This window comes from Lycorma delicatula, chromosome 3 (genome assembly GCF_047948215.1).
Source record: "Lycorma delicatula isolate Av1 chromosome 3, ASM4794821v1, whole genome shotgun sequence".
Classification (NCBI taxonomy): domain Eukaryota; kingdom Metazoa; phylum Arthropoda; class Insecta; order Hemiptera; family Fulgoridae; genus Lycorma; species Lycorma delicatula.
The window spans coordinates 166100780-166117796 of NC_134457.1; the positions used below are offsets into that span (position 1 = coordinate 166100780).

General features: G+C 25.7%; 1 protein-coding gene across 1 annotated transcript in view; it reads left to right on the plus strand.

Annotated features, from left to right (window-relative positions):
- LOC142322172 (uncharacterized) overlaps positions 1 to 17017 on the plus strand; it is a 123760-nt gene that overhangs the window by 76286 nt on the left and 30457 nt on the right. Inside the window, exons 21-22 of the mRNA XM_075360942.1 lie at positions 1891 to 12131; positions 15060 to 15210. Coding sequence (XP_075217057.1) covers positions 1891 to 12131; positions 15060 to 15210 — 10392 coding nt within the window. The remainder of the gene's footprint in view (positions 1 to 1890; positions 12132 to 15059; positions 15211 to 17017) is intronic.

The window sequence follows — 17017 nt, forward strand, 5'->3', positions numbered from 1 at the left end:
ACAGTGTCAAGCACATTTTATCCAGTCCTCTGCAATCCGTCTGCTACTGACGACACTCAAGGAACTTAAAAAATCTTGGTACTAAAATCTTGTGATGAACCCTCAGTATATCCATACAACACTTAGCTTTGAGGTTTAAAACAGCTTCTTTGTTATCTACATGTTCATCTTGACTATGGCCATTTTTCTAATGCGGCCATTACATTCGCTCATAATCATCTTAAGCTCTCCAGATAAGTCTTTGAGTTCTGTATTAATGGCACATTAGACTTCCTCAACTGTGATCAAATCATCCAGATCCCTAATCTTCAGAGTGGTTTGGGTTCAAGAATGTGGACAGATCTGTTTTCTTCTAATATATTTTTCAAAGTTGTGTTAAATGTTCTTTATCTTTAGTACTCGCACCAAATTTTATAAGAGTAAGTCTGGCTCTTGTTTGCTAGACCTCCTTAATAGTTGTTCCATATCCTCTGTCTTGGTTTATTGTAGTCTTCCTGAAGGGTTTCAGATATGTTTTACCTCTAGCTGGTTTTATTAGGGGTTCTTCTGAACATAATTTTGGTGGCCTCCTTTTCTTTTCCTTCCTCTTGCAAGATGACACTCCCTGTGCATTTGTAGTTATTGTATGCCATACCATTCAGTTTCTTTTAGATGGTGTGAGCAGGTCAGATCCAAGACTTCATCTAGTTGAGGCCATTCTTTAAGGCCATTCTCAATATTCATAGTGATATTCTTCTGCTTACAGGTTAGTTACCTTCTTAATGTTTTCCACAATCTTTTTTTGCATTTTGGCAGCTCTTCTTCTAATTTTTATGCTGAATCTTTCACCTGCATTGTACACTGTGGGTGAGGGATGAAGTATGAGCTACTCAATCACAGCATGATAGGAACCAATAGAAGAATTGCTTCTACTGGTTTCTATCTCTCTGTTTTCTTTTCTAACAGTGGAAAAGCTCTTCTACCATAATAAAAAAACAATGTAAAAATATACAAATGGTATGTGGTTGTAAAAGTATAAATTTACCACTTAAACTAGGTTTGTCATATTCTGTTGTAATTAATTTAGTTATCCAGATGCGTTGTTCAGACATTCCTATTTGTTCAACTATTCTTGGGTAAGTAATGATATTCAACATATTTATTATGCATCTGCATAAAAATATCAATTGTGACTGTAAAAAATAAAATTAAAATTTTGGATCCTTTAGTATTTCTTGTAAAATATATATTTTGGTATAGTTTTTTGGAAAGAAAATTATGAGTAATTTCTAAAAAATACTATGTTTTTAAATAGTGTAATATAGCAATATCACTTATTCCACAAATTCTAATAATCCAGTTCATGTACATAAGTCAACATACATTTTAATAAAATCATTACGGAAAAATTGAAAATAACACAAAAATCAACCAGCAGTTCTTATCAAAGAATAATATTTTATGTACAAGTTAGTTTTTGGAAAAGGTTAATTCTAAAAAAGTAATTAGAATTAATTCTAATTTTATAAGTTTTGTTATGTTTAGTAATTTTTTAACTCTTTGTCTATTCATGTTTGTGGTTGTATTGTTTTTTGAGTTCATATGTTTTATGAGCATAGCGTGTTTCGGAGTACCTCCATTCTCAAAACTACTTTTAGCACTCAAATATATACTCTGAAATGTATCAAATATGAATGTTAGAGTGACAATGCTAGGACTGGCAGAAAGTAATACTCAAATCAATTATGGTAATTCCAGCAGAAATATGAAATGTTGTGGAAGTAGTGTACTGTGTTTATTATTATTTTTTTAATGATTAAAATTTGCTATAACTTTATTTTATTATTTTAAACAAATATTTGTTAAACAATATTATTATTTTATTATTTTTAAACAAATATTTTTTTACAGACAAATGCAGGATGGCAAGAATTAGAAACATCATTTGAATGCGGTGGTGAAATAGCAGATAATGAATTACTAGCGTTCAGTAATATTCAGAGTACAATACCTTCTATTAAAGATATGAACTTCAAAATGAAATGTAGTCTGAATGAAAGTGTTCATAGGGCTACAATTAATTTTAAGTATGACAATGATGAAAGCTATCTTACTGGCATCTTTATGAAAGGAGATTTTAATAGTAAAAAATATAGAAGCGGAAGTTTTGAATTACTAAGTCCCTATTACGATAGTTTAACTACAATAACAGGATTTTTTCGTTTGGATGAAGAATCATTTAATTTTAATACAACATGGGCCAAAGATAAATCTGTTGTTTTAGTGTTAGATGCACAATCTTCTGGAAATTATTCTTTACAACTTCTTACACCAATCAATTTTTTGAGAAAAATTTCAGTCAATGCTGCAGCTGATACATCATATAGTAATTATCAGTTTAATATACAAGTTAATGATTATTCAGCAACTATGGCATTTATGAATAATTATGAAAATAATAGTTTAGCAACATTTTTAAAAGTTACATCAACATATCCAAAAATCAATTTATTATTTAACAATACTTTAATTAAGGATGATAGTTTGTTGTTGCAGAATGTGTTTTTGATTGATGTTGCAAGTAAAAGGTATTTATTATGGGAAAGCAAGGGCAGTATTGGGACAAATTTTAATAAACTAGTTTTTAGGAGTGAATTTAATATTCCATTACATAAATTAACTGTTTATCTGTTTCACACTGATAATGATACAAACATTGAAACCAATATTCCTGTTCGTGATTTAGAGTCTAAATTGAACATATACTACAATGAAAATTATGGGATCGATATGAGATTTAATTACAATAGTGATTTCATACATAAAAATATATATTTACTTTTTACAACGGCTGGATTAAATATTGATGATATTATGTTTGATCTTAAACACAAAGAAGAAACAAGAGCCTTTTATAAAACATTATTGATTTTGCCATATAATTATATTATTAAACATGATTTAAATTTTACTAGTGATCATTATGAATATGTATTGACAGAAAGTTTATTGGAAATACATATGGGTGGAAATTTTAATAATATTAATAAAATCCATAATTTAAATAAAATTAAAATTGATGATGAAAATTATCTTTATAAAATTACACATGATATGAATATAGTTTTAAATGGCTATGTTAATAATACTATTATTCATTTAAATACAATTTATGATTATGAAAAAAATGTTTTAAAAGAAGCAGATTTATCTTTAGATTCACCATGGACAGATCCTATAAGTATGAAGTACACATTAACAGAAGATTTATCATCAGAATCACTAAAAAATATTAAGTTTTTAATGCGTTATAATAAAAATAAAGAGATTAAATTGTTGGCTGTTATAAATAATTGGTCATTGAGAAAAGATTTATTGGTGGAAATTGAAACACCATATTATAAAAATATTTTGTTTAAATCGTTAAACAATATAGATAACGATATAAAAACTTCAAAAAGTTTATTAATGTATGATGGAAATGAAGAAATATTAATAGATTTTAAGATAAAACAAGATTTATTGAACCCCTTACTATTTATTAAAATATTAACTTCTTTAAATAATTTAAATTTATTTTATATAAATGCAACATATAATTTACTTAATGTTGATGATTCAACTGTTCATTTTGAAACTGAAGTAATGAAACGTTCCTTGTTAGTTGATGGAAAATATTTAAATGATGATAAACAAGTTTCTGCCAAAGTTTTAATGACAAGTAATTCCAGAGGATTGGAAAATGTTAATGGTGAAATTGATATTTTGAAGAGTTCACCTTATAGTATAAAGATTAACTGTGCATTAAATGATTTCATTAAATTTTACATTTCTAATATGAATGATAAATTACAAAATAATATCGATGCTAATCTATTAATAAATTTAAATCATATTCAAAATGATTATAGGTTTAACACTTATCTAATGAAGAATAATAATTGTTCAGAAATGAAGGGTTTATTGAAATTTATATCCCTTGAAAATGGTAACAGTAAGTTCAAATTTGATTCAGAATTTAATATCAATGATAAAAAAACAAGTACAGGTTATTTGCTATTTAATACACCCTACAGCGGCTATGAATTAATATCTGGAGAAATAAATTTAAGTTTTAATGACAACATTTTTGATAAATTAACTGGAGAATTGTTAACATCTGAAAAGAAAATACCAATAATTAATTTAATCGTGACGTCAAATAATAATTATGATAATAGAAATGAAATAGCATTTAATTTAACCACAAAGAGTGATTACCTTTATAATATCACAGGTGCATTTTTTCTTGGTAATGATGATGATTTTGATATAGATATCACTCTAAAAAAAGAAAAACAAGAGTTTTCAGAATTATTGCTTTTCAAATTTTTAAATAATGATACTTCTACATTTTTATCAGTTAATGGGTTAAAAGATTTTGATTCTTTTATTAATATTACATTTATAATAAGTCAAGTTGAGCATAAGATAAAAATATATAAAAAAGAATATAATATTTTATTAAAAACTGAAAAAGTCTATTTGCACACTAGTTGTGGATATGAGATAGCTCCAGAGACACTGAAATATTTTTATTTATTTAACTACAATGATTCTCTGTTTTCTGATGGAGTAATTGGATTTAATGAAGGTTATTCAAATAGTCGTATAGAACTCTCTGAAGGAAATATTTTCAATTTTAAAAAACTTAATATTAAGACAACATATCATTTTGGAAAATACTTAGAAGAAGGTTTATATCATTTATATTACAATATGGATAATTATTCTAATTTTTTTAATGTAAGTACAATTGATAATTCAGAAGATGTCGAGTTAAATGTGTATTCTTCTATATTGAGTTTTCAACATTTAAAAATAAAAACTAATATTTTTAAAGAAGATAAATCTGTTTTTACAAACAGAAAAAACAATATAAACAAATATATGGATGTTAATATTTTTAATGATAAAAATGAACTTTCAGCAAATAATTATAGTTTGTATATAAAATTCGAACAAAATGAAGTGAAAGCAGAAATATTTACACCATTTAGCGGTTATGAATCTTTGGTATTAAACTTAAGTTATGATTATTACCACAAAATTATGTTTTCTGTTTTAAAAAATGATGAAAAAATATTAGATATGTTGTATCATTCATCCGCTAAAACAGATAGGGATAAAGATGTTGCCTACTTTCAAGGTAAAATGTTTATTAAAGGAGTTAAAAAGATAGAATTACAATCAAGTATTGTTATGTTAGCTGAAAGAAAAGATTTACTTATAGATTATAATTGTGATGATTATAATAAGTTCAAATTAAACATAACAAGTCAAACTCAGTTTTTACATATTTTATTATCGATGAAAAATTTCATGAATAAAAATTTTAATTCAGAAGTATTGGTGGATTTAAAAAGTACAAAGAAAATTAGTATTGTCGAATTTACGATTGACAAAAATATCAAAATGTTTGAGTTTAATGCGGAATTAATATTATTGGATAACTTATCAATAAATACCTTTGTTAAAATTTATTCTGAAAAATTATTTTCTGTAAATGTTTTTGCTGAAAATTTATTAAATGTGAAATCAAATTTATTGCTTCCAGTGGAGATTGAATATCCGTACAATTCTAAATTTATTTTGGATACAGAATACAATTTTAATCAAGATAAAAAAATTGGATTTCTTTCAATTAAGTGGAAAGAAGAAGAGTATGTAATAAATGGTGAAGCTTTAATTAATGATAAAATTGATAATTCTGGATTACTTAATTTATTTATTTCTTCAAAAATATTTTCTCAGATGAATACTGTATCTTTAAACTGTAATTATGATCTTGGAACCGCAGAAGATTCTTCAAAAAATCTTAATATGCAGCTTAAAATGAATAATGAAGATTATTTTATCACACAAGTTGTTTCTGAGAGTTCTAAAAAATTATTCGTTCATATTATTCTTCCACCTTTGTTACAATTTTCTTCATTTAAAGGTATACTTGGAAGGTATGATCTTAGTTCTGATAAGAAAATGGCAGCCATTTCAATATTTGGTAAAGTGCCACTGAAACTAGATGTCAAGTATAACATGAACAATCAACGAGGTGATTTTCAATTCAACATGTTTGCAAGTTCAAATGAAATACAAAATTTTCTTAATATTACATATGATTTCATTAAAAAAACTGAAATAAATTTAGAATTAATAATTGATAATAGTAAAGTAACTAATATTAATTTATTATTCGATAAACACGAATATGTTTTAGCTATTAATCAACCACTTTACACCAATGATTATGTGATGATTGATAGTTTTGGATTTTTATTTTTCCTTGATGTAAATGAGTATTCAAAAATAATTTTAAAAGCAAACAATAACAAAGATTATTATGAATTATCAAACAAATTGTCACGTACTGTTTACGGTGTCTCTTCTGTTAGTAATTACATTATTCCAAATCACAAAATTAAAATACAGTGTAAGATAATATTAAGTGAAAATGCTGGTATACTTTTTAATTTAACTTACAATGATGTTAAAAAAATTGATTTGTCACTGAGTACAAATCTTTTCTCCAATTCGGATATTAAAACAATAAATATTAACTTTTATTGTCCGTGTGCTAATATCTTATTTAATATTTCTTCTGAAAGATATAAGCATGTTGAATTATTTACCATGTGGTATAAATTTTTGAGTGGTAAAAATATTACAAATGAATTGTTATTGAATATTAAATGTAATGATAAGAGCTGTAAATCTGGTAAAACCTATTTTGAAGTAACATGTTCAGAAATGGATCCGATTTTCTTCAAATTAAATCACTTTATATCAAATAATAATAATAATATCGCGATTGACTTAATAACTGAGTTGATGGGAGCAGAGTATAATATATATGGAAGATATCTAGCAGAAGATAATTTAAATGTAAAAAATTTAATTTTCTTAGTAAATAATCTTAATAGGATGTCATCTTTATTTTTTATAAATGGTACGATAGGCAAAGAGGATAGTACCAGTAAAAATATTGGCTTTTTAAAGATCAAATTACCTGAAGATAAAAACACTTATGAATTGTCATTTAAATCTTCATTAGGATGTTCAAATGATTCTATTTTATTAAAAGAAAATGATAAATCATTTGACATTAAACTTTTATCTTATAATGAAGGTGCAATTCATTTAAATGAAACACTGAAAATTAAATTAGATTGTGAAAAGCAGAATTTTAACGCTGTATTAAATATACCAAAATTATCAATTGAAAATGTGAGTGTGTTCTTGAAATATAATTTAAGTTATATTACTTTCGATATTTCAGATTTTAATACAAAATTATTGACTTCGTATATTTCATGGAAAATAAATGATTACTATAATTTAATAATTGATTCTAATATTAGTATCAAAAAGTCAGATGTGAATTTGATGAAGTATATAGGAGGTAAAACTATATTTAAACTAAAAATTGATAGGATAAATCAAAGAAATTACTTTTTTTTTGATTTTGAGTCACCATACAAAACTTGTGAAAAAATCTATTTTAATTACAATCAATTAGGTGGTTTTGGATTTAATTCCATTTTTAAATATAAATTTGATAACTATAACAATGTACTTAATTTAACATGTAATATATCTCCTTTTTCTGATAAGCAAGCTAATTTTGAATTGGTACTTAAAAATGTTTCAAGAATTTCATTAAATTTTAAAAAGGAAGAAAATGGAGTGATTTGTATTACTAAGTTCTACCCTTCAGAAAATATTGATTATACTTTATACCTGAGCAGTTATAATGATATTAATTTATCAGTTTATCAAATGAGGAGAAATTATAGTTGTATTTTAAATAAAGAATTTAAGGGATACAGTGACAAAAATGATTTATTTACTGATGTAACAAATGAAATATTTGCTTTTAATGCTATCATGTCATTCATTATAAATGATGAAGAGAAAAATTTTAAAGGAAATGCAGAAGTTAAATTGAATAGTAAAAAGTTTATATTTATTGAGTCAGGATATGACAGCAAAAATCAAGGTTTAAAAAGCAATAATAAAAATGATTATGATGACAACCTAGATAAAGAATTAGAGGATTTATATTTAACAAAGCCATGTAATTACAAATTTTATTTAAGAATATTTTCTGATAAAAATGATGATTTTGTAAAAAGATATGAAATTTTAACATCATTTAATTCTACTGACAGTGAAATAATTAATGGAAGTGTGTTTTTAATGTCACCTGACTCATATTACAATTTATTACTAAATATAAATCTGGACAGCCTTGATTTGATAATAAATTTACACTCATCAGAATTTAATAAAGATTTTAAAATTGGTTTCAAAAATGAAATAAATGTTCCAAATGAAACTTCTAAACTATTAATTTACTTAAATGATAATTCTATATTAATTACTTACAAATATTATAATGTGTCTTACATTAGTAAAATTGAATTAAAAATGAATGATATTTTGAATTTAAATGGATATGTTGAAATTCAAGGTACTTTGTCACCATATATTGAACATTTTGCAACATATTATGTTAATGGCCACAAAGGTACAATCACACTTAATGTTGTGAAAGGAAACAAACATGGTTCAAGTTTACTACGCATAGAATCTGATGAAGTTGAAATTTCATTGATTACTAAAACCAGTTGGGATGTAAGGCAACCGTTTATTGAACTAAGATTGTCACACATCAATCTATATGTTACTGCAACTCACAGTGCTTATATTATGTATGATAATTCAGATAGTGAAATGAATGAATTAGTTGGTAACATTGTTTCACCATATTTTGACGATAAATTTGCTTCTGTAACACTCAATAAAAAAAAGTACAACTTTCTTAAAATTAATATTAATGATTTTTTTATTTTAGAATTGAAAAAGGATGAAAATTCTGGTTCCATTTATACAAGACTGGATTCAGAAGAACATAATATAAATTATAATGTATTGTATGATATTTATAAAAGATTACAAACTATAAAGGTTGAAGGAAATATATTTTTATTTAAAATAAATTGTAATTATATTATAGATTCACAAATTACTTTCATAGTAAATGTTAGTAAAAAATACTCGTTTGAAGCAAGCAGGTTTGAGTTATTTTTAAGTGAAGATGATTTAGTTATAAATAGTGATGCCTACTTATCTGGAAGAAATAATGAAAAGGACTTCTACAAATTTACTTTCAAATTAATTGAAAGAGGTAATTTTAATGGAAAAATTAGTTGGAAGAACGATGACTTAAGTAATACTTTTGAGATTAGTTATGAAAAAAGTTTAACAAATACAACAATGAATTTGTATTTTGATCATCTTGATAATAAATTAATTGCATTTTATATGTTAAATGATAATCGTTTGACTAGTTTTATTGGCAATGCTGATAAATCACTTAAACGATTTATTTCACTTGAAGTCGCTGTTATTAACTATGATGAACGAAAACAATGGTTTCTAGAGTTAAACTCTCCTATTTTAAATACAGTAAAGTTAATACATTTCAATACAGATGTAAATCAAAACGAGACATCTAAAAATATTAATTTTGATGTATATTATACAGTAACAGAAAATACAGATGAATTTATTGGTGTTAAATCTAAATTACATGTCAATAAATTTGATACAAAGATAAGGCCATTAATTAATTGCTTCAAACATCTTGGTTCTACGATATGTGTAGAAATGAAAAGATTTGCTGTAAATGGATATATTAACACAAAACTGCCAAATGATAATACGTATAAATTGTTAATGCTTCTATCTGGAAAAGAAGTAAATCAAACATCATTTTTGGTATCCAGTAAATTCTATTGGGGAAATGATCTGGAAGAGAATAAGGAAATAATAGAGACTGACTATAATGATATTCAGGGAAATGTTGATTCATTGGTTTTTACATATAAATTTTCTGAACTGGGTAGTGAGCCCAATCATGTATTTGATATTGAGAAAAGTGGAAAAAAAGTGGCTGAAATGACTTTATTGAATTCTATTGATTTAGAGAAAAACTATTATGGAAATTTTAAATGTCTTCTATTCATTAACAATAAATATAAATTAGATTTTGCTGTTGAGAATACAAAACAAAAATATGTTTTATTAAATTTACAAACACCTTTTTATGATGAAAATATTATTTTTGAGTCCTTATATATTTACAATAATGTAGCAAATAATAATGTAAAGTTTTTATTGAATTTACCATTTTATTTGAAACCAAATCATTTTGAACTGAGTATGAAGAATGATGTAAATATTAAAGAAAACAAGTTTTTATCTTCTTTAAACTTTGATTGTAAAAATTATTTAAGTTTTGGTTATGAAACATTTATGAAAGATATGAGTGACAGGAGTATCAATACAGGTATGCTTATTTATTTTGATGGCAAAACATTATCTACCACGCTGTTTAGTGGAAAAAGAGATGAAAATATTAATTTCTTAGTAAATATTGCATCACCATTTAAGATATTCAGAGGAGCAAAATTGGATTTATCGCTTTCAAAAAATATTTTTGAAGCAAGTAAAGCACTTATTGAATTCAATAATAAAGAACTTTTTTCTTTAAATTTAAGTAGAAATAATGAAAATAATACAAATTTGATTAAAATTAAGAATTCTAAATTTGTACTTTTTATTCAACATTATTTGAATTTTACATCTGGTGTTCATGTTTATGGAAAAATTAGTTTTGGTTATTTGATAAATGAAATATCTGTGGTTGAAGTGGGTGTAAAATTGAATAAAATGAAAACAGAAAAAAATAATTTATTCATTAAAACTGTGTTGCCAACTTTTAATAAAAATTGTTCTTTAGAAGTGTCATATTACAATATTGACAACAATGAATTTGAATACTTTGGAAAAATATCAAATGGAAATAATAATTTTGGATTCAAATTGGTTTCACAAAATATTAAATTTCAAAAATTCATGATTTCAACCATGTACAATGAAATACAGTTTATTTTTCCATCAAAAATAATAGTCTTAAATTCTATAGAACAAATATCAGAAAAAAAATCTTATGAAGAATACTTTTCAAGAAAATGTTTTCAATTAAAATGGGGAGAATCAGAAAATGATATGAAAAAAGTAAGTGGTGATTATTCTATTGAAAAATTAGGCAACGAGCTCAAAAGAAGTTTTATTATGAGTCATTTTTCGTTAATTTATGATAAGGAATATTTCTTAAGTACAACTGGTAATGAAATTTATTTTAAAATCACAAATTTACCAAAAACTTACATTGAATCAGAAAGTATTGAATTTAAAACTAATATAAAATATGATGATATGTATACTGATGAAGATGATGATTCAATAACACATTTATTTAATGTGTTGATAGAATTACCAAAATTAGATTTATATTATAAATTATCAACAAATTTTACAACATTGTCTGTTATGAATAAAGCAGGAATAAAATTGGAATATATAAGTAATAATGGTCAGTTTAAGTATATTGATATTTTTGGAAAAATAAACTACTTTTACCAAGATATACAATTAATAATAGATACTAATAAAGAAAAACTTTTTTTTGGAGGTACAGTATGGGCAAAAGAAAATAATTACAATGGATTAACAATAAAGTCGGCAATTAATGATAAAAGACCATTAAAACTAGAAGTGGGTCTGAACAGGTATAATCCTGAACTAGAAATAGAATTTAATTATGGATTGAATAAAAGCTATCATTTGTATGTTGGTATGCCAAATAATCATTTGTTAAAAGCTGAAATATCACATTCAATGTATGGGTTACAGATCGATGATCTCACAACAAATATACAATTAAATACTACAAGATTTTTGTCAGGTTATTTTCGGTATTCACCAGAGATTTATAATAATTTTATTGAAACTATTTCAAATGAGTATGAAGAATATGAATATGTTGTAAACAAGATTTTTGAAGTTGTTATTAGTTTAAATGAAAATTATAAATTACAACTCATGAAAATGAACAGTGAAATTTATAATGATTTACTAAGTGGTATTGAGTTGATTGTTTATAAAACATTTGAAAGCATATTACATTGCTATTATGATTTATGCTCATTATTCAAGAAGATGTATTATGAAAATCAATATTTTATTCAAGATATTTTATCAGTTATGTAAGTATTATTATTATTCGTGTTTTATTTTTATTTTTCAGTTATGATTTTAAAATGTAATCTAATGGAAGATACTCTAAATAGATGCCTCTTCTTCACTGACTGGGAACATTGAAGATAGGAGGGTGTAACGCTAGTCATATCATTTTCGTGTGTAGCATTGTATGTAAAATGAGGTGATATTACCAGCTTTGTCTCTATAGCCTATCATCAAAGAATAATTTAATAATAGAATAATAGAGAAGACAATAATAGTAGTGAGGATAATTTTAAACTCATACCATAGTGATTTTATAATAATTCTACCTCACTATTCCAGGTTTATATGGAGCTCTGGCTCACCAAAGTGCTGAAATTCATGGATCCCACAGCTCCCTGTTTGACTATAGATTTGTGAATAATGATCTGAGTAGTCAGCACGTTTAAATATTATTTCCAATAGTATAGAGACAACAGCTACTTTGTCAGACAATTGATTGTTGGATTAGTAGTGATAGTGGCAGAAGTCATTATTATAACATTTTGAAAGGCAGGAATGTTTGGTTTTGCATCATGAGGGAGCTAATTTTGCAAGCAGCAGCATTTTTGTCATAATTTTCATCCTGAATGTTAAAAGTGATGTTTTTTGAAGTTGTTTGCTATCATTTTATGAAATCCCAAGCAACAGAATACGGATGGTTTCAAGCTAGGATATATCCATAATGGTTGGTTGTTCTCAACAGAGTTGTCATGCTTTATTAGTGAATTACTGGAAGCCAGGTGACTGCTCTGTGACAAGTTTATTACTGTAAAAAACCTATAGTATGTCCAAAACGGGACTACCCTGTTGGTGATGGTATATTGCGTAATAGGAGTATTCCATTGTCCATAGTGAAGGATGATTGTGGTCATGACCTTACATATCAAGATGACTGTTAACACTGCATATATCAAGTTTGATAACAGTGGAGGGTGTTTACATCAAAGGTGGGCAAGTGATCGCAAAGCTGCAGTCAGTGGCCTATTTCTTGAGTAAGTTAAATAAACTTATAACTAATTCCAAATTTTGACAATTTATAGCACAAAATAAACCCAATTCAACTGTATCATAGGAGAACATGTGATTTAAATATATATTCTATTATACATAAATATTAAAACTATGAATATAATATAATGATGTAGTATATAGTGATAATATATAACGTTATAATATATTACAATAACTATAAAATCGCATGTGATAATTTTTTGAGAATACCAAATGTCCAGAAAGTCTTTAAACAATTCCATATATTTATTAAAATTACAGCTGAAGTTACATACCTTTGAAATGTTTATATAATATCAAGTAAATAATAAATTTTTCCAAATGTTAATTCATTTTTCTATAAGAGCCTGCTAACTGCTCAAAGGACAAGTAAATATTCAATTTTTCTTCATGCCTTTCTAACAATGGTCTCAACAGTGGCAGTTATTGTTTGCTTATGGTTATTTATGTTCCTTACTTTAATATAGTATAACCCCCTCTTTCGTATAACCCCACAAGAAAAGTGTTTTGTGTGTTATATCTGGGATATGAGGAATCAAGAATTAGGCCACCTCTTCATATCCAACAATCTGAACATTTTTCATTTAAAGATCCAGACACTTACCCTCCAATGAAGCGTTGATCAATCTCGTTGAAAGATCAATCTCGCTGGAGCTCATCGAGTTTTGTTACAACATATCAGTAAGATCATATACTTTGTTATCAGCAGTTGCTATCATTTCTGAAAAGAAAAATGAACCAATAATTTTACTGCACAAAATTCTGCACACAGATTGATCTTTTCCCTGTCTTTTTCACATGTTTTTTTTCACGTTTTCCCTGTTGTAGGGTTTTCAAATCCCCATTCTTGCATTATGCTTATTAATTTTTCCAGACATATGGAAAGTTACCTTACCCATAAAGGAAGTGAAATTAAGGAAGGGATTGATTATCTTCATTGATTTTTTTGGAAAATGTTACAGCAAAATCTCTCTAGGTGGTTTATGATTCGGCTGAATTGTTTGCAGTTTATATGCATAAAACTCAGATTCTTGTTGATGATTTTATGAATTGTTGATCTCGGCAATTGTAGTTGAACAGACACAGTATGGAAGCAGATTGGAAGACCAGGAACATTTGAAGAAGACATTAATTCAGAGGTGCACTTGTAACTTTTCCAGTATCGGAATGTTTGATTTTGTATTATAACAGAATGCAGGAATATGATCCACAGCCACAGGTGGCTGGATAAATAGCAATGAAAAATGTACATTCATTTTATTTTGGTATTTACATTGATTAAGAAACAAAACTTATCTTTTTCATGTCAAAAGCTTAATTCTTTCTCGTGAATAGATTTTTAGTAACTTATTTTGTAGTCATTTGCCTATGGATATCTAAAAGCAAGGACTATTTTTGTATGGTATGATTTTTTTTAATTAACATTACATGTTTTTATCAGCTTTCAGTTAAAAAAAATTTTATGAGAAAGGACAATTTTTTTGTTTCTTCCAAAAAGCAGTACTGGAACGGTGTTCTGTTACAGTGTGTTCTTGCAACAGAGCACCGCTGCATTAATTGTGTAAGGCCGGTGCATTAATAAGGCCTAACAAACACAATTAATGTCTTTTTCCAGACCTCAGACCTCAGATTGGTCTTCCAGTCCTCAGTTTACCTTGCATTGTTCTTATTTCATAAATATTACTTAAAACAGTTGCAAATTGACTAACTTGCTTATGGATTTTTTTGATATTTAGTTCTAAAATTTCTTTGAGTTTGAATATCTGATTTTCTTTTGATAAATCAGGTCAGGGGTAAGTCAGTTTTAAACAATTTTATTTGTTACTTCTTTTTATTTTTTAATTTATTTTAATAATTTATAAATTAAAAGCAATTTAAATTTTACTTTTCATTTTTAGCACATATGCTGGTGATAATGTTGTATTATTCATATGTAGAATTTGGGACATTGTTATGATGTTAAAACCTTTTCAAACAATAATTGAAGGAATATCAAATAATATCCATATTGATTTACTAAAAATAAAGCAAGTTGGAACAAATATTAAGGTAAACATTTTTAAAACTAATTTTATTTTATCTGATGTTTGTTTGTTTACTTAGTAGAGGGTTATGATTTTTGTTTTCTATTCTTATGATAGTACTTCCAATAGGTTATAGGAGTTTTTCAATTTTGTATTTTAGTATCTGATTTATTTGTGATTCATTATCTTATGCTTTTATATTGATTCCTTTCTCTATTTAATTATTCAAGTGTTGCAATAGTTAGGTCTTTTCTTTCTATTAGAGGTCCACTTGTGTTTTATTATCAACTTTTGTTATTATTAACTTTTTGTATTTAACATCTTGGAGTAAATACTTCTAATTTTTCTTACTTACAGCATGGTAGAATTATATTGGTAAGTGTAAAAGACGTTTATATGTGTTTAATCCATTTAACATATTTGTTAAATATTATGGCAGTAAAATAAATCTTACACTGAATTCTAAAATTATTATAAGACTTATAATATCTTATGTGACATCATTCATCATAATCCTTTAATTTAACACTTACACTTAACTTATCCTAACTACCCAAATTGTAGATGCTACATTTTTATACAGTACTATCTATGTTATCACAAACAATTTAGTGGTACAAATTTTACAGTCATCTGTTTTGAGATGTCTACTAGAAAGAGGTTTGCAGAAGGAAATCTATTTGGGTAAAATCTATGCACATGGATTTATTTCATTTTTATCAAACTTAAATTAGACAATCGATTTGAAAAGTTTTTTGTGTATGTGGTAAGTTTATATTAAGCTTACTATTTTGAAGTGTTGGTAGGTGATTTTTGTTAATATTTTTATATATAATTATGTACATTATAATTATGTTTATATACATTACATAATTTTTTTTTAATGTTCCCTATTCTACAATTAATAAAATTGGCTATGAACATATTAATACATGTATAACAAGCTTAATATTAATTTTTGTAATTACTTAATAAGCTTTTTGAAACCATTAATTCATTATTAATTATAAAAGTTGTAAACAAATGTACATCTACATCTGTAATTTATAGTTAGAATAAAAATTATTACTTTAAATAAAATATTTGTACTTAAAATGATTGGCGCAAAAAAATATTTACCTGTGTACTCCCATGTTTTGTGTCAAAATGTTTCATAAAGGCATCACCAAAATTTTGATAGTATATATTTGAACTATTTTTCTTGCAACATAAGATTCAAATTCAAAAATATTTAGACCATACATACTTTTAATAATAATAAAAAAAAAGAAGAAAAGATGCTAAAAGATTAAAAAAAAAGTGTAAAAGATGTTAAAAGTGATTACTCCTATAGATACAAGTTCTTATCTCTTTAACAACTTTTCCTTTTTATGACATTATACTTTATAATATTTGTATTCTAATTCTTTTAAATCTCACTTACAATACTAGTTTTCAGTTAATTAAGTTTATGAGAATTTCTCTGATAGGCTATACTTTCTATTTAACTCTTAACGGAAAATATCTGGTGGTGTAAGATCTTATGATCTTGACTGTTTGAAGTTTTTAGAGATTATGTGATAACAAAAACCTCTTGAATGACAAATAAATCAGCAGTATGAGAGGTAACATTATCTTGTTGAAACCAACATTTTCATGTGTTTTCTTCAAATAGCACAGTAGAATGTTGTCAGATTATTAAAAATTAAATCTCAGATTAAATGAAATTACAGCATTGTCATATGTAATAAATTAAGCCATAATAAAGTTTAGCTATCCTTATTTTATAAAATAACAAAGGATCTAATCATATTGCAGGAGTTTGTACGAGGGTAAGTCAATTATTATCCGCA